We start from the raw sequence: 26,201 nt of genomic DNA on the forward strand, positions 1-26,201 counted from the left end.
ATTAGAAAATGAACTCAAAAAATAATCCCCTTCACAATTGCAACAAAAAAAATAAAATACCTAGGAATAAACATGACAAAGAATGTAAAGGACCTATATAACGAAAACTACAAAGCATTGTTAAGGGAAATCGAAAAAGATACAATGAGATGGAAAAATATTCCTTGTTCGTGGGTAGGAAGAATAAATATAATCAAAATGGCCATATTACCCAAAGCAATTTATAAATTTGATGCAATTCCCATCAAAATTCCTATGACATTCTTTAAAGAAATGGAACAAAAAATCATCAGATTTATATGGAACTATAAAAAACCCCGATTAGTCAAAGCAATCCTAAGGAAAAAGAATGAAGCTGGGGGCATTACAATACCTCACTTCAAACTATATCATAGGGCCACGATAATCAAAACAGCATGGTATTGCCAGAAAAATAGACACTCAGACCAATGGAACAGAATAGAAAGTCTGGAAATAAAACCACATATATATGGTCAAATAATCTTTGATAAAGTGTCCAACAACACACAATGGAAAAAGAAAGCCTCTTCAACAAATGGTGCTGGGAAAACTGGAAAGCCACATGCAAAAGAATGAAACTGGACTACAGCTTGTCCCCTTGTACTAAAATTAATTCAAAATGGATCAAAGACCTAAATATAAGACCTGAAACAATAAAGTACATAGAAGAAGACATAGGTACTAAACTCATGAACCTGGGTTTTAAAGAGTATTTTATGAATTTGACTCCACAGGCAAGAGAAGTAAAGGCAAAGATAAATGAATGGGACTACATCAGACTAAAAAGTTTTTGCTCAGCAAGAGAAACTGGCAACAAAATAAACAGACAGCCAACTAAATGGGAAATGATATTTTCAAACAACAGCTCAGATAAGGGCCTAATATCCAAAATTTACAAAGAACTTATAAAACTCAACAACAAACAAACAATCCAATAAAAAAATGGGAAGAGGACATGAACAGACACTTCTCCCAGGAAGAAATACAGATGGCCAACAGATATATGAAGAGATGTTCATCTTCATTAGTTATTAGAGAAATGCAAATCAAAACTACAATGAGATACCACCTCACCCCTGTTAGATTAGCTATTATCAACAAGACAGGTAATAGCAAATGTTGGAGAGGCTGTGGAGAAAAAGGAAACCTCATTCACTGTTGGTGGGACTGTAAAGTAGTGCAACCATTATGGAAGAAAGTATGGTGGTTCCTCAAAAAACTGAAAATAGAACTACGTTATGACCCAGCAATCCCTCTACTGGGTATATACCCTAAAAACTCAGAAACATTGATATGTAAAGACACATGTAGCCCCATGTTCATTGCAGCATTGTTCACAGTGGCCAAAACATGGAAACAACCAAAAAGCCCTTCAATAGAAGACTGGATAAAGAAGATGTGGCACATATACACTATGGAATACTACTCAGCCATAAGAAATGATGACATCGGATCATTTACAACAAAATGGTAGGATCTTGATAACATTATACAGAGTGAAATTAGTAAATCAGAAAAAACCAAGAACTACATGATTCCATACATTGGTGGGACATAAAAACGAGACTAAGAGACATGGACAAGAGTGTGGTGGTTACCGGGGATTGGGGGAGGGGGGACGCAGGAGGGAAGGAGGAGAGGGGGAGGAGGGGGGGAGGGGCACAAAAAAAACTAGATAAAAGGTGAGGGAGGACAATCTGACTTTGGGTGATGGGTATGCAACATAAGTGAATGACAAGATAATCTGGATGTGTTTTCTTTGAATATATGTACCCTGATTTATTGATGTCACCCCATTAACATTAATAAAAATTTATAAAAAAAAAAGAACATGGGAAGATACTCATCATCATTACTTATCAGGGAAATGAAAATGAAGAACACAGTGAGATAGCACTTCATATCCTTTAGGATGGCTATTATTTAAAAACTGAACAACAGCAAAAATTGATGAAGATGTGGAGAAATTGGAACTCTTGTTCATTGTTGGTGAAAATATAAAATGGTACATCCACTGTAGAAGACAATTTGGAAGTTCCTCAAAAACTTAAACATAGAATTATTATAAGATCTAGTAACTGTATTTCTAGGTATACACCCAAAGATATATAAAACTACATACAACTAAAGGATATATTAAAACTAATATAAAGTTATATAACTATATATAGAATACATAAACAAATAAATATAAACAAAAGTGTATATGTAGTTATATAACTTCTTTGATAAATAAAACAATATATAAATACACAAAAAACTGTATATAATACATTTTATATATATGCTAGAATATTATACAACCTTAGAAAAGAAGGAAATTCTGAAATATGCTACAACATAAATAGATGAAACTTGAAAACATGCTAACTGAAATAAGCTAGACACAAAAGGACATGTACTGTATGATTCTACTTATATGAGAAATATGGAATTGGGAAATTCATAAAGACAGAAAGTAAAATAGCTGTTATCAGGAGCTGGGAGCAGAGGAAATGGGGAGTTGTTATCTAATGAGTACAAAGTGTCTGTTTAGTATAATGAAAAAGTACTGAAAATGGATAGAAGTGATAGTTGCAGAAAATTATGAATACGTGTAAATGCCACTAAATTATATACACAAAAATAGGTAAAATGCTCATTTTAATGTTATGTATATTTTACCACATTAAAAAATATTGAAGAGTTCTGAGTGGTAGAATTAATCAGAGCTCTGGTTGAGAATATTTTGTTGCAGTAATATATACTAGTAATGACTGTGAGCAGCAGAAAGATATATTGTTGTTATTTGCTATATTGGATCTAACAGAATGGTGTATCACCCAAGCAGAGCTATCTATTATAGCTAATATGCAGGTTTGAATTTCAGAAGAGGCTCTGGAGCTGCACTTGGAAATCACCTCTGCATATGTGATAATAGCTAACAGCATGGGTAGATGGGGGTTTAGAAATGAAAGGCTGGGAAGAATAAATAGAGTTAAAGGATGAGAGCGGCAGCTTAAGGAACACTCATATTTTGAGTATAGTGAAAGAAAAAAAATAAACACAATAGTGGTCTAAGAAGTAGGATATAAACAAATTCAATGTCTTATTACAGCAGCCAAGAGATAATTAGATGGAGAGTGATAAGGAATGTCAAATGATGCAAAGATCTGAGACTATGAACAAGCTATAGGATTTGATTACTCAAAATAAACTAGTAACTTTTTAAAAAGCATTTTATAAAAGTCAACTATAGAATTCTTTTTGAAATATATTAAGGAGTAATTTAGTGATTTCTACAAGATGCCAAATGACAATAAAAACAGCAGCAGAACAATTAAGATTTTTATAACATCTAACAATATAATCCACATATTTATTATGGTTATTCTTTTCAGATGTCCATTAACATATATAAAATGGAGAACAAATCAAGTGTCAGAAAATACTAAAACTATTAAAAAACCACATTCTCTGACCACTAGAGAATAAAATTAGAAGACATTAACAAAGAGAATAAAATATCTTACAATTTGGTAACATAAATCATTTTTTCATATAAGCCATGTGTTGAGCAAAAATAATAATAAAAAATATATTTAGAGTGGAATGAAAGAGAAAACATTAGGATTAAAACTTATAGGGTTTCCATTTACAATATACATGAATGAAGCTTGAGAATATTATATTAAGTGAAATAAGTAAATCAGAAAAAGCTAAGAACTATATAATTTCACATACAGATGGGATATAAAAATGAAACAAATGGACATAGATAAAAGTGACATGGTTACCGGGGAGGGAGGTGTGGAAAGGGAAGTAAAGAGGGACAAATATAAGGTGACAGAAAATGATTTGACTTTGGGTGATGGGCACACAACACAATCAACAGTTCAAATGCTATAGAAATGTTTACCTGAAACCTTTGTACTATTATTAATCAATGTGACCTCATTAAATTGACTTTTCTAAATTAAAAAAAAAGTATAGGGTGAAGTCAAAGCAATATTTAGAGAAAATTTGTAGCCTTAAATGCTTATAGTAGAAAAGAACACATACGAGGTGCCTAATCCCCAAAGTTATAAAAACAAAGGAGAAAATAAAAAACCCACAAAGGAGGTAGAAGAAATAAGACATCATCTGAAATTAATAAAAGAGAAATCAAGAAAATATTGTGAAAGACCAAAATAAAAAGCTATATTTTAGTAAGACTAATATAGTATGAACTTCTAATAAGACTGATGAAGAATAAAAGTAAGCTTAAATGAGAAATATTACTCATAACAAAAGGATATAATTACAGACACTAGAAATTCTTAAAATTATAAAAAAAACTATTAACCTTATGTCAATAAATTTGAACTATTAGATTTTTGTTACAAAAATACAATATAACTAGTTGAAGAAAAAAGAAAAACCTAAGACCATTTAATCAATGTGACTTTTAGTTTGTTTTGTTTACACAAAACAAATATCTAAGTCCAGAATATTTTCTAGAAAACTCTACCAAAGCTTTAATACATTAATACCCCAATCCCAATCTCATACAAATTGTAATAAAGAGTAGAAAAGAGGGGATACTCTCTAATTTATTAAATGAAGTTAGTATAACTTTGAGAGCAAAATCAGTCAAGGAAGCTCAAAAAAAGAAAAAGTCTAGGTCCATTAGAAAATTAGAAAAAAAGAAATTTTTCTTTCTTTTTTTTTTTTTTTTTTTTTTTAAGCTGGAAACGGGGAGACAGTCAGACAGACTCACGCATGCGCCCGACCGGGATCCACCCGGCACACCCACCAGGGGCGACGCTCTGCCCACCAGGGGGCGATGCTCTGCCCCTCCCGGGCGTCGCTCTGCCGCGACCAGAGCCACTCTAGTGCCTGGGGCAGAGGCCAAGGAGCCATCCCCAGCGCCCGGGCCATCTTTGCTCCAATGGAGCCTTGGCTGCGGGAGGGGAAGAGAGAGTCAGAGAGGAAGGAGGGGGGGGGGGTGGAGAAGCAAATGGGCGCTTCTCCTATGTGCCCTGGCCGGGAATCGAACCCGGGTCCTCCGCACGCTAGGCCGACGCTCTACCGCTGAGCCAACCAGCCAGGGCAAAAAATTTTCTTAATTGGCTGATAAATGCCTACCAAAACCTATGAGGAGCAAATATACTTAGAGGTAACATTATAAAACGTCCTTTAAATCAGAAACAACACAAGGAAGCCTGCTCTACTTTGTTCCACATTCTACTGAAAGGTTTTCCTGCTCAATGAGATAGGAAAAGGAGGGGAAGGTTGTAGGAATTGGAGAAGAACAACAACAAAAACAAATTTGGAAAATAAAAGCTATAAATGGATATTCAAGAGAACTCAGTCATTCCTAAATATTTACTGAGCACCTCATGTGTTAGATTCTCTTTGAGACACAGTACACAGGACAGACAAAACATTTTCAGCATTATAAAGAATAGAATGGATGCTGGATAATAAAATATACAAAAATTAACAGGGTTTCCTTATATCAGCAAACAAAAATGTAGAAACTGTTAGTCAACATTCATTAAACATATATTTGACTCTACTATATTGACAGACACTGCCATGGGGGGGATAGAACAATGAAGAGAATAGATGATGTTTCTTCCTTAAGATAAGAAATAAATACATAGCGAGGCAGTGATAAATTCTAGTGAAAAAATGAGTAATTAAGGGAGATTGTTTTAGGTAAGGTAGACTAGTTACATTTGTAGTTCTTAAGTATATGTCATTTTTTAATAGCAACAAAAATAAGGTACCAAGAACAAATATAACAAATTATCAATAAGACTTTTAGGGAAAACATAAAATTTTAGTGGATATTAAGCCAAATAAATGAAGACATTTCAAGTTAAAGAATATGAGTCAATATTCTCCCAAAATTGATCTATAAATTCAATGCAATAAATTATTCTATTTATGCAAAATCTAAAATAGAAAGATGTACTACATAGTGTACATGAATATATATATGTACACTATACATATATATGTATGTATATATAGTAGTAAAAGTATAAAAACACACATGGAAGTGACACAGAATTCAAAACAGAGGCTACCTATGTGACAATAAGTAAAAAATATGTTGATGGGAAACTTTTGCAGTCCTGTGACATTTTATTTATCTAAAATAAATTTTTTTAAAAGAATGTAACATAATGGTTAAAAAAAGTAAAGGAAGTGAGTGCAAACTATTTTTTCTCAGGAGTAACTTGAGAGAGTTTTTGCTGAGAAGAGAAAGCACAAAATAAAGAGAAGAAAGAATGACTTAGGAAGACCATAAAAACAAGAGAGAAGAGAAAAAAATGTCTCAAGAAGAGAAAATAAACCTCGGTACTGCATGTATCTTTCAGTTGATAACTGAACACCATGTGTGGCGAGATTTCACATGGTGGTAATTATAGCGCTTTCCTGGGGCTCTATCTCAGCTAATGGACTAGGATGCTGTTAAGGTTGAGAAGGCAGAGACAGCCAGCCTGGAGGCTCTCTGGCCACCACAAGCACCACTATGGAATCTAGGTACCCAGCACACCTCTGAGCATTCACTGCCAGCCAGAGAGCACTGGGGCAAACTGGTCAGCTCTGTCCTCCCAACAGCTTCTCAGCCAGACACTAGCATCAGTAGGTCTCTAGCCAGAGGAACAGGGAGTCGGTGGCTCTCACAGTCCAGTCAAGGTGCATTACTGCAGTATAGATCTTCTGGATCTACGCTTTGGACATAGTTCTGGCAAGCCAGATGCGACTGATAACTGAGGAGCAGAAGAAACCAGACATACCCACATTCAGCTAAGCAAGCTATACTTTATTTAGTCTTTACCCTCATTGTCTTCCTTAAAAATTTATGCCTGCAATTATTTTTGGCAAGGAATTGTTCCGAATCCATCTTTAGGACAATTGCCAAGTTTGGTGCTCAGTTTTGCTACATATGATAGTATCAACATCTGTAAAATATGCTAAAATTGTTTTCTTTTGCTTCTCAGAGAAAAACGAGAAAGGGAGATCATTTTCCTCAGCGGGTGATTTATGTGAAATTGCTTCTAAAACCTCTACTCAAAGTGCAGTGTGAAGTCCAGCAGCCTCAGTATCACCCGGGAGCCGGAGTGAAATGAGGAGGCAGGGCCCACCAACAACCCGAATCGGGCTGGCTGTGAGGGTAGCAAGGTCTCAGGCGATCAGTATGCACATTCAAGCTAGGTCAATAGGTCTGGAAGATTCCTAAGTGCAGGTCTTTCCTGCTTTAGTACCAGACTGGTATGGTCCAGGGCTAAACTGCAGAAAAGACATTTTTATTATTAGAAATGATGGTAAGATGATACAAGAATCAAATTAAACATCGGTTGGTACATTTTAGAAGCAAATCTCTCTTCTTTCCAAACACTTAGGCTAGGCTCTGTTAGTAAAAATATGATGTGGAACAAAAATAGTACAATCACTGTTTCTCATTATCTCATTTTGATTCTTGAACCCAGATCAATCACTTTCTATAAAGCACTCTGTAAGCATAAGATATATTTTCCATTAATTACTTTATGAAAAAAACCCTCCTCTTCGATTTTTATTTCTCCCCCACCCTTTTGTTGCAAATTCAACCATAATTTCTTCACTTTTTCTCCCTACTCAATTTCACCAGTGTCCATGATCCAAACCTCATGTTTTAGAACTTGACCTATTCCATATGCTTCTTGTATGCTTCTCTTGCACCTCACAGGAGTGTTTCCAAGCCCTCATCTGGATGTAGTTTACACCAGGGCAGAAGTAACTTGCAAGCCTTTCTCATTATCCTCTACTTAAAAAGGGACATCTTGCATTCTACAAAATTTATTTTAAAAATAAAACTCAAGCAAGTAACAGGAACCAGTAAAAATTAACTTCTTATGGACAAGAAAGGAAAAAGCTGAGTCATCAAGATTGGTCTATGCTAAAATGAGCATTTTTGTGCTGCTTAAACAGTAAAATGGATGAAGCTTGCTTTTTATGTGTATCTCCCATCTTCTAGGAAAGCCCAGTGTTGCCCAGTTTAATTTAACTGTGAACTACCACACAAGATACTTTGGAAGTGGCAAAGTGAGAGAATTGAACATTCACTGCACATCTGGTATGCATCAGCCTTGTGCTATATATATTTTAAATTTGACATCTTTAATCTCAACAGTGGCCCTATATGAATATTTATCTGCTATAGATGAAATAAATCTCTTTAGGTTTTAAATAAATAGCTTGCTGACATTAATTTGTTAGTAAATTATCAAGAAAAAAAATCTTATTGGTTTTAAACATTTTCAGGGTCTGGCTCAGTTCTTGGCAACTACCAAATGTCCGATGGTCAATATGTAAATGTGGTAGAAACCGAGAGGAAGAAGATAAAAAAAGAAGCCCTTTTATTTGGCAATTATGAAGCCTAATAAGCCATGTGAAGGACTCTGGCCTTCATCGTAAGGATAATGATCATGTTTTATTCGTTATTATATTTAAAGCATGTAGCATGTGCATAGTGGGGGCTTAATAAATATATTGAATAAAGGAATACATATATATCAGGTAAAAATTATACACATTTCTTCCTATACAGAACTTTCTGACTTAAGTGAAGACACAAACAAACAAAAACCTCTTTCCCATGTGGCAATTTAAACTTCCTTGCCTTTCAGGCCCTCAGAAGGTGTCTTTGTTTTAACACAATGCCACTCGTACCCTGAAGAGGCACCGTCTGACAGACTGAAAGAAAGCAACTTGAGATGTTTGAACATGGCCCACAAATAAGACTGTTTTCTCATTTTTAAAATCAATTCTTGACACACAGAATGGCATGTCTAGGAAAAGGAGCAAGATTTTTTTTTTTAATAAATAGGTTAAGTGTCTTCAAAACAATCCTCTTCTCTCAAAACAAACTTATTACATTTTCTTCAAAAATAGAATCAACAATCCTAACCAAAGCCCAACAATATGTACTACTGTATAATAAATAATTGTTAATTTAAAATGTGAATTTAGATATCAAAGTTTTGTCATTCAGTATTTGTTAAGCATTTATTTCTAGTGTGGCATCTCCATTAATTAATTGATTTTTTTTTAGAGGGAAGGAAAGAGACAAAGACAGAGACAGACAGTGAGAGAGATAAAGAGAGAGACAAAGAAAGATCTATTTGTTGTTCTACTTATTTATGTTATCATTGGTTGATTCTTATATGTGCCCTGCCTAGGGATCGAACCTACAACCTTGGTATGTGAGACAATGCTATAACTGACTAAGCTACTCGGCCAGAGCCTCTATTGATCATTAAAAAGTCTCATTAAACTTAGCATGTGCTTTTCACTACCTGCTTCTAGAAAATACATTATTGTTGCTTAATTTAATTTAAGATCACTCAGATAATGGTAGGATTCTATGGTTACTCCAGATCCATAGCCCATATTCATAAAGTCTTACAGTTCACTGAGGAACATGAGAATGATTTTACAAATAAACCACCAAGTTCTAAAAAATTTACCAAATCATTCTTTGTAGAAGCAGAAGGAAAGGCGGGCTGGTGGAGGGACCTAGTGTATATGGCTGAGAAGGCTACTGAAATAGGGTTTCTGCTGGAAGAAAGAGTGTTAGTGATTTTCTGGAAGAATTTAAATGTTTCTAATTTTTAAAAAAGATAAAATTACTGTTCTCTGAAAATGAACACTCCACAAATTAATGCTCAGGCATGTATTTCTGGTAATGCTAGGCAGAAACAATCTCAAGAGAATCTCAATACTATTTATAACCCAAACTATGACTAAAACAGAGGAAATGTGAAAACAGACTTCCTAACGTTCCCAGCATATTCTCTAACAGTTGCTTGGACACATATGCTATTAGTTGTCCATCCTATTAGTAACAGTGCTTCCTTCCTGCAGAGTCCTGAAACAATACACCGTAAAAAAGGATTTACATAAAAGACAGCTGGAGCCGGTTGCCAGGGGAACTGACAATGTTCCAGACACATTCCACATTAGAGGGATAAACTTCCGGGTAGCCAGGGCTATTGAAGAAGCCTTCAGTCATGTGGAAGTCTCCACCACAGGCTAGAAGAAAAGAGAAAAAAAATGAGTGTCGGAGCAAAGATCAAATATGAGACACCACCAGATAAAGGAGAAATAGCACTAGAGGAGTTGTTAACAGCATCCATCTCACATTAAAAAAAATCCATGTCATATAAACTAAGGAAACAATACTGAAAACTGAAGGCCACAGAGGGTGGTAGCTCAGCAGAAATCTCTGCAGTTTTTTTTTTTCTAAAAGCCTTTTTTCCCTGTGTACTATACCTTGCTGTAATAAAAGACTGGTGTTAACCCTACAACCACTCAGTATTTCTGACCAGGATGGTTTCCCACCCTAGCCTAGAGCACAAGGTAATATTCCAGCTTTTTCCTCACAGAAGACTGAAACACACACACAAACCTCCTAGGTGTTCCAAGGCTTTGAAATGCTAATAACATGGAAGAGGGCAGCTGAGAAACAGCACTAAGAGACCCAGCACTAGGGGGCTCCCCTTTCCTCTCCACGTGCCACCATCTATCAAGGCAGCAGTGACAAGACCAGATCCTGCCTGAGCCCAGCTGCAAGGACAGGGAGACAGCAGACAGAGCAGTTATCTATTCATAAGAGATGTCATTTGACACTTTAAATTAGAGGCTGCCTTAACTTGTCATGGAGGAGAACACCAACACACCAACAAGCAAGCCATCCAAGATCATTTAAGCCAATTCTCCTCAATTCCAGAGTTCACTCTTAGCAAAATTAGTCACAGTTGCCAAAGTATGGACACCCTAAGTGTCTGTTGGTGAATGGATGGATAAAGGAGTTGTCGTACAGAGTTCAGGACTGCTAGAATTTACAAGTACCGGTATATTAATCTAATTTGGAAGATTGTAAGGTTAGGAGCAGAGGTGATCTCAGGAAACTAGCTTCCAACTCTAAAGTCTGTAAAAGAGTCCCAAATAACAAACCTAAGAATTCATCCACATTCCTCTTAACATAGCAGCGCCATTCGTTAACGTGACTTACCCGACGATGATGCAGTATAGGTAGCATGGAAACCATCAGAATTCACGTTAGAATCAGAAGTGAACCTCAGGGTCAGAGCATTGCTGAAAGAAGTGATGGGATGGGGCATGGAGGTGCCACAATAGCGGCCTAAATAATAAGAACAATGACAAGGAGAATGAACATATGGCATAGGTCATTATTTTTTGTAAATGCGAATTTACAAGAATCACAAGAAACCAGAGGAAACAGAAGAAATCACTATTAACAGAACCATTTAAATTAGGATCAGTGTTTGACACAATGCCTGAGAATTAAAAAATAAACTATAGGCCCTGGTCGGTTGGCTCAGTGGTAGAGCGTCGGCCTGGCATGCAGGAGTCCCGGGTTCGATTCCGGCCAGGGCACACAGGAGAAGCGCCCATCTGCTTCTCCACCCCTCCCCCTCTCCTTCCTCTCTGTCTCTCTCTTCCCCTCCCGCAGCCAAGGCTCCATTGGAGCAAAGTTGGCCCAGGCACAGAGGATGGCTCTATGGCCTCTGCCTCAGGCGCTAGAATGGCTCTGGTTGCAACAGAGCGACACCCCAGATGGGCAGAACATCGCCCCCTGGTGGGCGTGCCGGGTGGATCCCGGTTGGGTGCATGCAGGAGTCTGTCAGACTGCCTCCCCGTTTCCAACTTCAGAAAAATACAAAAAATAATAATAATAATAAAATAAAAAAATAAATAAACTATATATATAAGTATGGGAGCCATGATTTGTAAACATGATCAAGGACATTAGAGAAAGATAAGAACAATGTAGGTGGCCAGGCTCCAAATGTAGCTAATTGTAAAATCTCTAGTACAGTAGGAACCTGCACAAATAAATGCACTAATACTTTAAAGCAAAATATTACAGCCAGAGAAAATGTGGATGCTAGAATGAGCACACCTGGACTGAACCCGTAGCTCTGCCATTTACCAGCTACATGACCTGGGCAACTTATGTAAGTTCTGTGTGCCTCAACTTCCCTACTTGAGAAAAGAGAATAGTGATAAATAATGATACCTATAGCAGAAGGCATGAGGATTAATTGAGTTATTATTTATCAAGTTCTTAGACTAGTACTCAGCACAAGATGAGTTCTATATGTGTTTGTTAAATAATATATGCTCATTCTTGGTCAAATGTTTGTAGATAAAAAGTAATACAATCAGAAGTTTGCACAGAACAGAGAACATTCATTGAATGCCCATTATTATTTCAGGCACTGTTCTGGGAATGGAATAAAGTAATGAGCCAGACAAATTCCCTTCTCTGAAGTAGCTGGTCTGCTAGTGCAGCATGAGACACTCACATATGAGTAACTCATGGAGGAAGTTTCAATAAACTGAGATTATTTTGCTGAGGACCTTTCAGAAACTAAACAGTAGGGATGTTTAGTTTTATTCAGTTGTCTGACCAACCAAATTCCAGCTTATTTATTTATTTATTATTTTTGTTTGTTTGTTTTCACTGAGGACAAAACCAGAAAAAAAACCATGCTCAATTTGCACATAAGAACTGTGATCAAATATTAATAAGAATTGCTCACAGAATGCTATTCAGTCCTAGGATAGACTGCATCTCGCTGCTATCTAAACTGTTTGCAACTTTTAAATTTAAGAAGAATACATAAACTATTCATATTCTTGCACATGAACAAGCTGAGTTTCTTGAATCCTACACTGAATCCTGGTTTCTTACCCCCTAATTATCTTTACTTGGCTTATACTGCTCTTCGTGTTTATTGGAAACATTCTAACCTTGAATGACAGCACATATGCAAGAATATAAATAAAACCCAGCCAAGGCCAGAGATGGAAACGAGAGAGCTCTAGCCACAGTACCTCGGAGGGGCGCATCATCATAGTCGCCGTCCAAAATCTCTATAAAGTCTCGTGTACATGTGGTGCTGCTCTCAAGTCCAAAGTGGGTGAAGGAGAGGGTTATATGATTGACTGTAATAAAAAAGAAAGGTTGTTTAATAAAGTACAGGCAAACAAAGCATATAGGGAGAGAATTTCTACCTCTGATGATTTCATACTGGGTTCTCCAGAGAGCAGCTAAGAATTGGGCAGATCGGCACAGGGGTTGAAGGGATGGAGAGGAAAAGTCACAACTGCTCTGCTGAGAGGTTACCTTTGAGGAGTAACAGAATCCATGGTTTTGAAAATTCCCATAGACTCTGACATGCTAGTAAAGAAGAGGACTCCTGGGTAGGTTTACTCCATGGACTACTGGAAATAGTTTGCTGGAATATATCGTCTTTACACATGTTTATATCAGCCATAGCTATGTTCTTCTCCTAAGCCTTTTTCTCAGTAGAATAGTTCCTTAAATACGGGCTCTTTACGTGTGCCTGTAAATAGGACACTCTCTCCTTCCTGGCACACATATCCCATCTAGCACTGTTAGTTTTACTTTAAAGCCAGGTCCCTGGAGGTCCAGAGCCCTTTAAAAAGAAAGCGTTGAATTACTTGCAGAACAGCAAGTGCCTGAGTACTTTTCCTTTTGTTTGTTCTGCCAGGGTCCCTTGTCTTCTGAATAGGATCTTTCCTTGTTGCTGGCTTTGAACCAATGAGATCTCTCATCTAAATGCTTTACAACTCATTATACACTATCCTTAGGTAAGAACTGCTCTGCTCAAGGCAGGGGGCCTCTACCTAAGGCTCTGCTTCTGGCAGGTTGGCAACTTGCTTTGGGGTTCCAAGCTCCTTCCTGGCTGCAGTTGGGAAAGGGTACATCAGCAATCTCCAGATCATACACATGTCAGTAAAGATAGCCATTTGTTAACTCTTACCTAGGAACAGGGCTAGAGGCTATTTAAGCCAAACTCACCATTTTTTAGATTAGCTACTGGGGTCTCATTTGCTTAAGTGACTTCCCTATTATTACACAGGTCATTAATTACAGAATAGAGTCCAGAATTTACTGCCTTTCTCACATTACATCTGAAATCATAAATTTTTCCTGAAAAGGAAGGGCAAGGCTCATAATGTCCCCAGGATCACCCTTTTTGCAGTCACTTTGCTTGAGTCCTTAAGGGTCTCCTCATTTTGTCTGTAAAATGTGGACAGTAATCAATTCTACCAGATTATTTCGAGGTCAGAAAGTAAGATTCTAGATTCCAAACACAAAATAATGGACTCATTAAGTGCTTTTTCCAGGCCTGTGCTGGGATTTTCTTTCTTTTTTTTAATACATGCACTGCAGGAGAGACCAGTTTATATAATTAAATTCTACTTTGATTAAAGATCAATACACGCATGCCATTGCATTGTCAAACCAGGAGTTATTAATTATCCAGTCTATGGTTCTTATTTATTTATTCCTTTAGCAACTGTTTTTGTGTGTCTACTGCACTCGAGACACATGAGTCAAAACTATTTGTTTACCGATTATTTTTGCTTACCCACAAATCTCACATGCGTGTCATACAGCAAGGTTACAGAGTTTGCTTTTTTTCTTTGCTAGGCCTTGAAATTTAAAACACATTTTAAAGTTAAGAATAAAAAGTAAAATAACTTCCCTTTCAAATTAGGAAATGCTTGTTTTGGGCACAGCAGGAATTGGGACTTCCAGAAAAAAAAGAGAGGAAGGCCATCAATTGTTACCTCGGAGGAGATACGAACATTAGTCGTAGGTTGACTTTCCCACAGACACCATCCAGCCTGGACTCCTTTCCTTCTTTATTTTTTGTTACTTACATGGAGGTAAAGCTTGAATTGTCCAGCTGCAGTTCTGATTGTCTGGATAGTTGGCAGGAAACAATGGAGAGGATATCGTATCAAATGAGTTGGTGAGGATGTAGCCTCCACAGACTGAGGGACACACAAGCACACACATATGTCATATATTTTTGATGCCCACTTACTATACACAACAATCATTTGATGAATAAAAGCATAATTGATTTTTTTCCTTATTTCTGAATTCAGGCCAAGGAAGTAATCTGTCAAGGAAGCTGCACATAAACCATGAGAAAATGGGAATGCACTGTACATGTATAACAATATTCTTCCATGACAGGAAGCAGGAAGTGACACAGGACAATGGATTAAATGACTATGAATTGACTGAGTTACTCAAACAAATCTCTGGCGTTGATTCACTTACTCTTCCTGCTCATAAATGATAGGTATAGAAATAATGTCTTAATGAACAGCTTTCTCTAGGAAAATCAATATGCAATTGAACAAGACTTCACAAGAATGGCTGTAGGTTGTCAGAGAAGCGCAAAACCCAGTGGGAGTGCAAGAGATGGGGAGTCTGTTGCCAGTGAGCATGTTTGAGGTTCTCAAGGAGGAGATAGTGGCTAAAGGAGGAAACAGGGTGAGGAAGAGTAGTTCAGAGGGAGGGAAGTCTGAGCAAAAACACAGAGGACAGATAAGACTGCACCTACACCATCTTGGCTGAAGCATGGGAGGCGCTTGGGGGCATTGGAGGTGACACTGGTTCCGGGCCCTTGGGTAATGTCTGGAGGAGGTCAGGCTCCAATCCCTAGGCAGTGCAGTTCCAGGACAGATATTGCCACTTTCAAGAGCATGATCAGAATGAGGCTTTTGCGAGTTGAGATTGAGGAGGCTGGTTTTTGTTTTGTTTTGTTTTGTTTTTGTGAGAGAGACAGAGAGAGGAAAAGATAGGGACAGACAGACAGGAAGGGAGAGAGATGAGAAGCATCAGTTCTTAGTTGTTCATTGATTACTCTCTCATATGTGCCTTGACCAGGGGGCTTCAGCAGAGTGAGTGATCCGTTGCTCAAGCCAGTGACCTTGGGCTTCAAGATGACATTTGGGCTCAAGCCAGCTACCATGGAGTCATGTGTATGATCCCACGCTCAAGCCAGCAACCCTGAGTTCAAGCCAGATGAGCCCACGCTCAAGCTGGCAACTTCAAGGTTTTGAACCTGGTTCCTCTGTATCCCAGGCTGATGCTCTATCCATTTTGCCCTCACCTGGAGGCTGTTTTAATAGTCCAAGAGAAGACCTATCAGGGGCTGTTTTTTGTTTTGTTTTGTTCTGTTTTGTTTTGGTTTTTTACTCTGAAGCAAAGCATAAGCAATTAATTGAAAGAGAAAATCTGTGGTAAGAAACTGTCCTTTTTTTAAAAAGCACAGAGAATGCTTGATTTATGCAGTCTGTCTTGCTCCAGAGTCTACAGTATACATTTTATAGACCTCAATCTAGAAACTACCCCTAGCCAGGGTTTCTTATTACAGAATGCAAGCAAGGGCACCAAGACATACAAATCACAAAAACAGCTAAACTTATTTTAAATGACACAGATCATCGGAATAAAAAATTGAGTCCTATAGAAGCGAACCAACAATCCTTCTTATTCTGGATTCCATCTCTGACAGTGGGATAAAGGATTAGCTTCTAAGAATTACTAGATAAAAGACAAGAGATAAAAAGGTGTAGTAACAAAAACATGCCTGATCAGGCGGTGGCGCAGTAGATAGAGAGTTGGACTGGGATGTGGAAGACCCAGGTTCGAGACCCCAAGGTCTCCAGCTTGAGTGAGGGCTCATCTGGTTTGAGCAAAAGCTCACCAGTTTGGACCCAAGGTCACTGGCTCAAGCAAGGGGTTACTCAGTCTGCTGAAGGCCCGCGGTCAAGGCACATATGAGAAAACAATCAATGAACAACTAGGGTGTTGCAATGCGCAACGAAAAACTAATGATTGATGCTTCTCATCTCTCTCCGTTCCTGTCTGTCTGTCCCTGTCTAGCCCTCTCTCTGACTCTCTCTTTCTGTCTCTGTAAAAAAAAAAAAAAAAAAAAAAAAAAAAAAAAAAAAAAAGGTGTAGTAACAAAAACAATGGAAAACAATAGTAACAGATGAACAATGGCAGGATTCAGAAATGTGGGCACCCATTGCCTTAAGGGTTAGAATCTGACTACATCAAAAACAAGTCTTGTAATTTATAGTGGTCTGTCTCCTTTGTCGTAAAACCTTAAATATGTTATGTAATTTATCCATGAATAAATGAATTTGGGTAGACATATATCTGTAGTATTAAGTATATGTGTGTGTGTGTATATACTTTTTAGTATTATTCTGAAAACTTGTTTGAGAGTTACAGAGATCTAAAGGAAGTTAGCAGCAAGTTAGATAATTGTAAACTGAAAAGATCAACAATTGAAATAATTGCAAATCATAGTTTCTTGGTTTTATTTAAGTTGTTGCATATTAAGTAGAAAACTGGGACCAGTTTCCAAAACTTAGTCTCATTTTATTGCAGCACCAAGAAGGGCACTTAAGGATGATAGCCTGTACTTTGGAGAAACCCAGGTACCTACCTTGTCTGAAACGAGCTCGGAAGCCCCTGCTCTGTCTAGAAGGGCCAGACTGAAACCTCACAAATAGGCTGTTTCCTGAGGAGGTGACAGGGTTGGTCAGCTGCTGTCTTCCACACACACGGGTAAGGTGGCTAGTTGCGGAGCTTGGACCATCATATGCCTACAAAGAAAGACAACAGAAAAGATGATGGTTCAAAACTTCATACTCACATCTCTAAGGTTCTTGTTCCATGGACTATCTGCACATTGGTGAGAGCAGAAAACAACACATTTTCTGGATCGGGTGCTTTATTCTGTTGTCGTGTCACACAGTTCCATGGGAATGTGTGAGTCTTTGGCCATGTCTAGGGGCACGATGGGCATTTCAGTAGAAGCGTCTCTGTCAGGACCAGTAATAGATCTCCGGATGTCTTTATGAATACCATCACTTTCACAGACCTACTTCCTCCGCTGACTCCAGTGCAGTCACATCATAGGCCATACCCACAACATGTACTGAAAATGTTTGATGCAAGAATGGATACAGGAGCAAATTGATGAGAAATAATGATGAGTAACCATTCATTAGCACTTTTATGTTCTTCATAGGGTCATGGTCAAGAATGAAAAGAAATGGCAGAATTCATTCAAACAATACAATGACGTGAGTTTGAGTTAGAAAATTACCTGAAAAATTAAGAAAATATATTGGGTTCTGTGTCTGCTCAGTACTATGTTGGGACTAGGTGACCTCCCATTCTTACCAATAGAATAGAGTTTACATTATATGCACCCAAAATTACTACATTATATGCACCCAAAATTACTATATTGGTTAGTGAAATTGAAGCTTGCTCATTCCTTTGGAACTGTGTGTCTGATGTGAAATTTTTAATGCCCCTACATGTAAACCAGAGTAAATGAGTTCTTTTCTTTGGGTGATAATAATAGTAGAAACTGCTCATTAAGTGCTTACTATGTGCCAGGAACTGAATTCAGCCCTTCACATACATTATCCCATTTTCTCCTCCCAAGAATCCCTCTATATTTAACAATAGAACAACAGATGCACAAAGAATCTAATGTGGCCAAGCCCACAGTTTCTGAGAGGGAGCATGTCATGAGCCAGACAGCCAGATTCTAGAGTAAAGATTTGAAAATCTTATTTTGTCCAATGCAAGGTATCAATTAAGAAGAATAGATACATTAACTGACCAACTACCAGAGTGGGATTAAAATATGAAATTAAAATCTAGTTGTTTCGTGGGCTACACATGGAACTTTACTATCTTTTTAGCAATTTATTTCTTTTGGGGGAAAAAAAAAACTTGAAGCAAATATGGTAAAATATTAATATTTGGCAATTCTGGCCAGTAGAGTATTTTGGTCATTATATACTTTATATGCATTGTGTAGGCGGTACTTTTCTATATACTTGAAAGTTGCATAATGAAATTTTCAATAAAGAGAATTTATATAAAGAAAATTACAGAGATGTAGACTAAGATTCACATATAAATATGCTCTTCATAGCATTTCTATAATAATAATAAGAAGACTTAATGTTTTCTAAGTGGTAAATAACAAGCTAATGGCTAACTAAATTCTGGTACATCCATATAATTGATTGTAGCCAAAGATAATACTTTATAAAGAAATGTATTAAATAATGTCAAGTAAAAAAAAGGCAGGATACAAAATGATGTGCAGTATTACCTCAACTACCTATGTTTTTGTATATATAAGTGCACATGTGCATGGTTTATGTTTATGCTTGTATAAGAAATAAACCAAACTTTTAATACTTGTCTCTATATTGCAATATTATGTATTTCATTAATTTCGTATTTTTTCTTTTCTGTATTTTAAAAATGTAACATGAAGAGCATGTACAATTTTTAAATAATATAAATATTTTAAATGTTTTAAGTGTTTAGTCAATCAGACATGTAAATGATCACATACAAAGACAGAACAATATGCTATTCATATAACAGCACTGCAGTATCTCGGCCACGATAGAGATTATTGCCACTCCATCCAGCCTTCTGTTGTCTGACAGGAATGTATCAAGTCAAATGGATATGCTTCTGTTTTAAGATCTCCTGATATTTGTTAGTTGACTAATATTTACAACTGTAATAGACCTCTCTCCCTGCCCTAGGCTCATATCTCCAATGGCATTCCAGACCTCTATGGCTTGTATGGTCCCATAAATCTTGAACGTGAACATCTCAAGCTGAAGTCATCTCCCTTTCCCCCTAATTTTTTCACCATCATTTCTTGCCTCAAAGCATGTCTCCAACTGCTAAGCCAGTTTGGATTTCTGCCGTAATTACCCCCACCCCCACCCCTACCCAGTGGAGCCTGCGTTCTGTCAGTCCTCCCCTGAAGTATATCTCCTGGACGCCTTCCCACCACCTGCTCCACAGGGCCTCTTCTTGGTGTCTTGGTGTGGGACCTCATCACATCTTGCCTAAGGCACCCAGGACGCCTGAAATTCTCCCTGCCTAAATTTGTGCCTTCAATTCAGTCTCCAAATAATTGACACTGCGCTGTGCATTCTTTCAAAAAATGTAGAATGTGATAAAAAAGGAAAGCTGAGCATCCCGATACTTTAAAAATTCTCAGTATATAAAGACACGCAATCACTGATGTTCCATTTGAAAAATAAAGAGCAAGTGACTGACAAGGCTGCAGTGCACAGCGCTTCAGCCACAGCCCCCTCCTCCCGTTCAAACCCTGGCTGACTGAGAGGTGGTGACTCCTTCCCGCAGCTCATTACTTACAGCCCGAAACACATGGCTGAGGGGCGGCGAAAAGGAACATTGGCTTCTGCAGTAATGTGGAACATATCCCCACAGGTTGTTGGAGAGTAGGTGGGGAAAATATTTCTATGGAATCTCCTATCTTCTCATTTTTCTAACCTTCATCTGGCTCGTGGAGAAAATTAACCAACTAAATGTGTGGGTGGAAATTATTACAAACTGGAGTAAGAAGAATAAACTATGTTTAATTCAAAAGCAAAACACAGCACATTTTGCAATCCCCAAAGTGTGACAATGCTTCAGCGCAAGCTTTTCTTTTAAGTTTTATTTACTCATTTTAGTGGGGGGGGGGGGCGAGAGAGAGAGAGAGAGAGAGAGAGAGAGAGACAGGAATATCGAGCTGTTCCTGTATGTGCCTTGATCTGGAGTCGAACTGGCCACCTCTGCACTTCTGGAGGATGCTCCAACCAACTGAGCTATCTGGCCAGGAACAGCCTTAGCTTTTCATGCAAAGAAATTATAAATGTATATGACTATGCTTCTATTTTCATTTTATGCACTATTATGTTTTTTCTTCTTAAGTCATTTGTGGATCTTCTGGAGGGTATCAAAATAACACCCTTACGAAGTGACAAAATTCACTGAGATGATATATTAAAGAATGTGTGAAAAATATATATATTTTAAGATTTTAAAAAGTAAAATAAAACAAAATAAATCTATTAATAAACTAATGATGATAGTTATTAGTAAACTGAGGATTATGAATTCAATTCTGTAGTTCTATGTGCTCAAGGTTCACAATTTTTGGTAAGTGAAGGCCTTTATATGTTAAAGGCCTTTATATGTTTTAGTAGTAGTAACAAAAAAATCAGGAGGAGCAGCTAACACTCATCTGTACCAGATACTGTGATAATTGGTTTAAATACATTTTTAAAAATTCAATCCTTCTTACAATTTTTATTTTTCAGTTGGTAAGATTGAGGCTCAGAAAACATATAATTAGGTAACTTGCTCGCAGTCACACTGAGTAGTGGAGAGCCAGTATCCATCTGATCCCATTCATCCAACATTTGGATCAATTATCATTAAACCAATGATAGACAAAATCAAGTATCATTCATTCATTGAGAATGAGATATTGAGAGACCATGAGACCACAAAACTAAGCGAGATGCCCATGGCCTACTGGAAAGATGGTTGTGGGAGCTCCGTAAGCAGAATGGAAGTCTCCTCCTACTTATCCAGGCCCACAGCAAAGCATCCATAGTGGCGCTTTAGAAATTCTTATTTGGGGCTCCCTTGATTTCAGAGTGGTTGGCACCTGTCATGCATTCCATCCATCCCACTGAACATGCATGGGATTCCCGGCACAGCGAACTTAGCAGACTCTGTAACAGAGGGCACAGTGTTGAGGACCGCTAAATAAACCTATATTTATACCCCTGATTCTTCAACTCAGTTCTATTCTTGAATCTACAGCTTCAGTGTTTGGTTCAGCATGGCCTCCTTTCTCACCTTGGCCCCTGGTACAGTTTGGCTTTCAACCTGATTTTTACTCTTTACTTCATTTTTAACTCCTTCTTGCACACATGTGTGCTCTTTTAGATCGTCTCGAGGCTTACGGGGTGGGGGAGGGGAGGGGAATGTGGTGAAGAATAAAATACTTAGGGTACAGAAGATCATTCCATGAGGGTGCAAAGTCAATTCTGAGGATGAGTCCATGAAATATTTTCCTACGTTACATATGGTAGTGTAGCTGCTGAGGGAATTCCCATTTTGGAATAAGAACTGCTCTAAGACAGAGGAAATATCAACTGATAGGGAGGGGAATCCCTCCGGAAATTATCCAAGCTGTTGAAGTCATAAATATGAGGGCGGAAATGAAAATATTACTCATTCTGGCAGCTTTTCCTTGGGGTGGGAAAGTAGGAAGCATCAGTTTCCTTGGGCAGTGGTATTTTCCAGCTATGGTCCTCTGAAATTGAACGCCGAGTAACATCCACAGTCACGCATCTCATGGACGCTGTCACTCTTATTCCTTTGTTCTACATTACCATACTCAGTTTTCAAATTTTATAGGGGATGATAAAGTCTAATAATTTGCAATTGTTCCAAGCAGTGACTCCAAAGTTAATATAAAAAGAAAGCTAAAAAGCTCATTTTATTCACAAATACACAAACAAGGAAAGGAGATTCTGAGCTGACACGTAAACAAAACAAAGCAGCGCCTGTGCCTGCAGAGAGAGAACTGCGACTTCAGCCTCTCTGAGGTTTGCTTCAGGGGTGTGAAGGGTTGGCAAGGCTTCTGGTGGCTAATTTGGCTCTGGGATGCAAAATGGCTGAGAGGGTTATCAAAAGTAAATCACAAATTAAACATGTGAAACAGGTCATCTGAGATCATCCTCAAATATCAAATGAAATTAAGTTTTCTGTGGTAAAGAGTGAAAGAGAGAGGGAAAAAAATGAGGGTGGAGAGATTGATTTCTGTCTTGGATTTATTTGTAAAACAACAAATATTTAAGAATTGTTTCCATCATATCTTCGGAACACTGAGGTCTACTATTCCTATTTGCTCTGTTTTGGAAATGATCGGTGTTTGAAAAGGAAACACATCATGGGTAGTGTCTTAAAACAATAAAACAAAATGTGGAAACTGCTCTCTGTGTTTGCCCTATTCCACCCTGGACCTTATTGTCAAACACTGTTCCTAACAACAGACACTGCAGCTTTGGGGTGGGGTGAGGGCGTCTGGTTTTCTTCAGCTCAAACCAGACACTCTGCTTTCTTTCTTTCTTTCTTTTAAATCAGTACAAAAAGCTTCAGAAAAGAAAACGGCTACTCATCACGTGCCCTTTCTTTGTACTAGGCCTGGTGATCCCTAGCATATGTTTCCTCCGAATGAGAGGGACTGTGGTTTGCTTGCTTTTATCTGTTTCTCACTGGTTCTCACAAGGCAGACATTCCATTGTGCTGAGCAAAGAGGATGCTGGAACCAGAGGTCGGAGTCCTAGGGGTGGGGTGGGGGTTGGGGGCTGCTGAACTGCTTTGCTCCCTGCTCTCACACTGAGCTATAAGCAGCATTTCCCAGAGATCAATAAGAGCTTGCAGGGCTACATGAATTTCAGGCTTAGAAGAGAGACTAATTAAGCAATTAAACTGTCAGTCGGAGGTCACTTTAAAACTCAGCCTTCCTAAAAGGAAACATAATGGAGCCATTTTCGTGTTGACCATACAGAATCACACCTAACCAGTGGGTCCCACTGCAGCCTTAACAAGAATTACAATGTGTATGTATCATTCAGGAGCTGCTGAGGTTAATTAAACTGGCCACTCTAAAGGGATGGAGCAAATCTATTAACAAACTAGTTGAAACTTGAGTGCAAGTCTAGCTTGTTCCTGTGATGTCACCACCATTTCAAAAGAAGTCTGAAAATTCAGTTTCTCTCTTTTTCATTATAGCAGCATGTAATTCTAGAAAACGCACTTCTGCGATGTTATCTAAGTTCTCAAGTGGCTCAAATAGTGAGATTGTCTATCAGTAATTGTGCCAGGGAGTGAACTCTGCACAACACATTCCCAAATGCATCCCCTGCAATTTTCCACTGATCATTGCAGGCGTAGAGACAGCAAAAATTCATTTATTCCTTTATTTAGCCATGCATTTACTAGTAATTCCTGCATCAAACAGATTTGTGCCTTGGAAATACAAAGACTGCCCTTGTGGGTTATATGAGAGGAGAAGAAGATTGTGTATTACTGTTCCATTTTTAAATTTTCATCATTTCTTTTGTCTGCTGAATTTTGCCTTTAGTTTCACAAAACCAAGAGTGATGGCTTGGGCTGCCTGGGGGGTTTTCCTGCCTCCACTCGGGACCACTGGGATCTAGGCCAACTACAGGAAGAGCTCTGTTCTGTATGTAAGTGGAATATAAAGTTATGTTTCTATCCAGTGCTTGATGGACTTGTGCCCCAGAGGGTATCCTGAAGTTTAGTGTGTGTGAGTCTTGACTGTAACCTCTGGAATGAACCCACCATTGACACTGCCCGAACCTCAGTGTCTGTTTCTTCAACTCCCACTTTGTTCTCTTTCTACCCATAAATATAGCTCTCAACAGAATCCTCTTCATTAGTTTCTCTCTGCTTAGGTTCCACAGGTACTCGAGTTTATAAATGAAGACTCGAAGGCCTTCAGGCCATGAAGAGAGTGACTGGTGGTGCCACGCCCAGAATCCAGTGCCTGGCAGTGCCCAGCACTTAGCTGACAGGGAAGAGTGAACAGACCAATGGGAGCAGATCACCCTACTTCGGAGCAGAGACACTGCCCCTTTCAAATGGGAAATCCTAGCACTTTTCCTTATACTGTACTGGGTTTATCTGAAAGAGAATTCACCATGGTTGCAAAGTAAACCTACATTTATTTTCACTCTCTATTTTCTCACTTGTCCTTTATTTTGCCAGTTAGTTCCCTGCACATAGGCTATAATTTTTATATTTTACCAAAATATTTACTCTTGCTTGCATTTTAGTGCTGATCCTGCTACTAATTTAGGCTTGCTTGCATTTTAGTGCTGATCCTGCTATTAATTTAGGCTTGCTTGCATTTTAGTGCTGATCCTGCTATTAATTTAGGCTTGCTTGCATTTTAGTGCTGATCCTGCTATTAATTTTTACCTGGTGTTGGTGCTAACCCATCTGGACATCTATTTTCTTATTTCTAAAATAAGGAGATGACAGTGTAACATCTCCAATCTCTCTTCTTCTAGCATAAGAGTCTATGTATCTTTGTGTTTGTGATTATTAACCCTAATGACTATTCAAATTTATACTTTCACATCTGCCTTGGCTGGAAAACTTGGTTGGCTAGAGCATCGCCCCAAAGGTTGTCAGTTCAATCCCTGGTCAAGGCACATATAGGGACAGATCAATGTTTCCCTCACTCACCCCTCTCTAAAATTAATAAAAATAAACATTAAAAAATATTTCCACTTCTGACAACCCAAATTGTTATGGGAGTTTAAAAAAAAAACATGATGGCTGGTCTCATCCAAGCACAATTTACCTCGGTATGAAATAGTACACTGGAGGTCTATTAAAAATTCCATGAACACAAACATTATCTGGCAACATCATTGGCAGCTGAATATTTTTCTCTTTGCTAATGGCTCTGCTAAGCAGCAGGACCATGAAATTAACTTTCAGGTCTCCAGAATGAATGATTGGCTTTGTATGACTTGAAACTGCAGAGATATTGTGTAAGATATTGGACTTTAAGGTACGTTTCCCATCCAGTGTCCATCTAGCTATAAAGGATAGATGACTGGTGCCTCAATACCTGCCTTCATGAATCCCTGGATGACTAAATATAACTTGGAGCCAAGCGTCCAGCCTTGCCAGGACATTGCCCACCTGGATCCAAAGCTCTACTGACCTCCCACCTCCATAACTGAGTACACTTGGCAACCATACACAATAGATCTCTACCCTGATTTACCTGAACAGTCCTTTTTACATTTCTTTATCTTTTTTTAAGGGTGATTTATAAATTATAAAAACAAAAAATGATTTGGTTTATATATGATTTGTGCAATTTTCAATATGTTTTTAAGCAAAAAAATATCTTATTGTTAGGCATGTGTTCCAGTTTCTCATTCTGAAAGTATGAAACTTATAGGACCTATCTGTCTCTTCTTTAGGTCTCTGCCTTAATAACATGCCTGTATCAGTTATTCCATTTACCTCTCACATTCAGTTGCTTTTTCCACAAGCACTTTGTTCTTTAGACATACATAAGCTTCTTCATCATTAAAAAAATAAAAAACTTTCCATTGATCTCATCTTCCCTTTATATTATTCACTTCCATAATTGTGGGATAAAGCTAAGAAGCTCCTGCAACTCCTAACCCATTGTGATCCAAAGTCTCCCACTACTATGCACACCACCCCGGTCCTTGCAAGGTCATCATCAAAGACCAAATCCAGTGTCTTTATTTCAATCTATGCTACGACTCTCTTCCAGTTCTCCACCTGCCTCTCTGAGTATCCTCCTCAGTCTCCTTTTCCTCTGTTCCTTCATCTGCCCTTAAAATATCAGTGT

The 26,201-nt window shown here is 38.1% G+C and overlaps 1 protein-coding gene across 1 annotated transcript in view; it reads right to left on the reverse strand.

Moving 5' to 3' along the window:
* The window catches only part of CUBN (cubilin), a 306,316-nt gene that overhangs the window by 132,100 nt on the left and 148,015 nt on the right, over nt 1-26,201 (reverse strand). The window contains exons 32-36 of the mRNA XM_066384573.1: nt 17,358-17,517; nt 14,764-14,877; nt 12,904-13,014; nt 11,054-11,182; nt 9,939-10,071 (exon numbers count right to left, since the gene is read on the reverse strand). Of these exons, the coding sequence (XP_066240670.1) occupies nt 9,939-10,071; nt 11,054-11,182; nt 12,904-13,014; nt 14,764-14,877; nt 17,358-17,517 (647 nt within the window). The remainder of the gene's footprint in view (nt 1-9,938; nt 10,072-11,053; nt 11,183-12,903; nt 13,015-14,763; nt 14,878-17,357; nt 17,518-26,201) is intronic.

This window comes from Saccopteryx leptura, chromosome 5 (assembly GCF_036850995.1).
Source record: "Saccopteryx leptura isolate mSacLep1 chromosome 5, mSacLep1_pri_phased_curated, whole genome shotgun sequence".
NCBI lineage: Eukaryota > Metazoa > Chordata > Mammalia > Chiroptera > Emballonuridae > Saccopteryx > Saccopteryx leptura.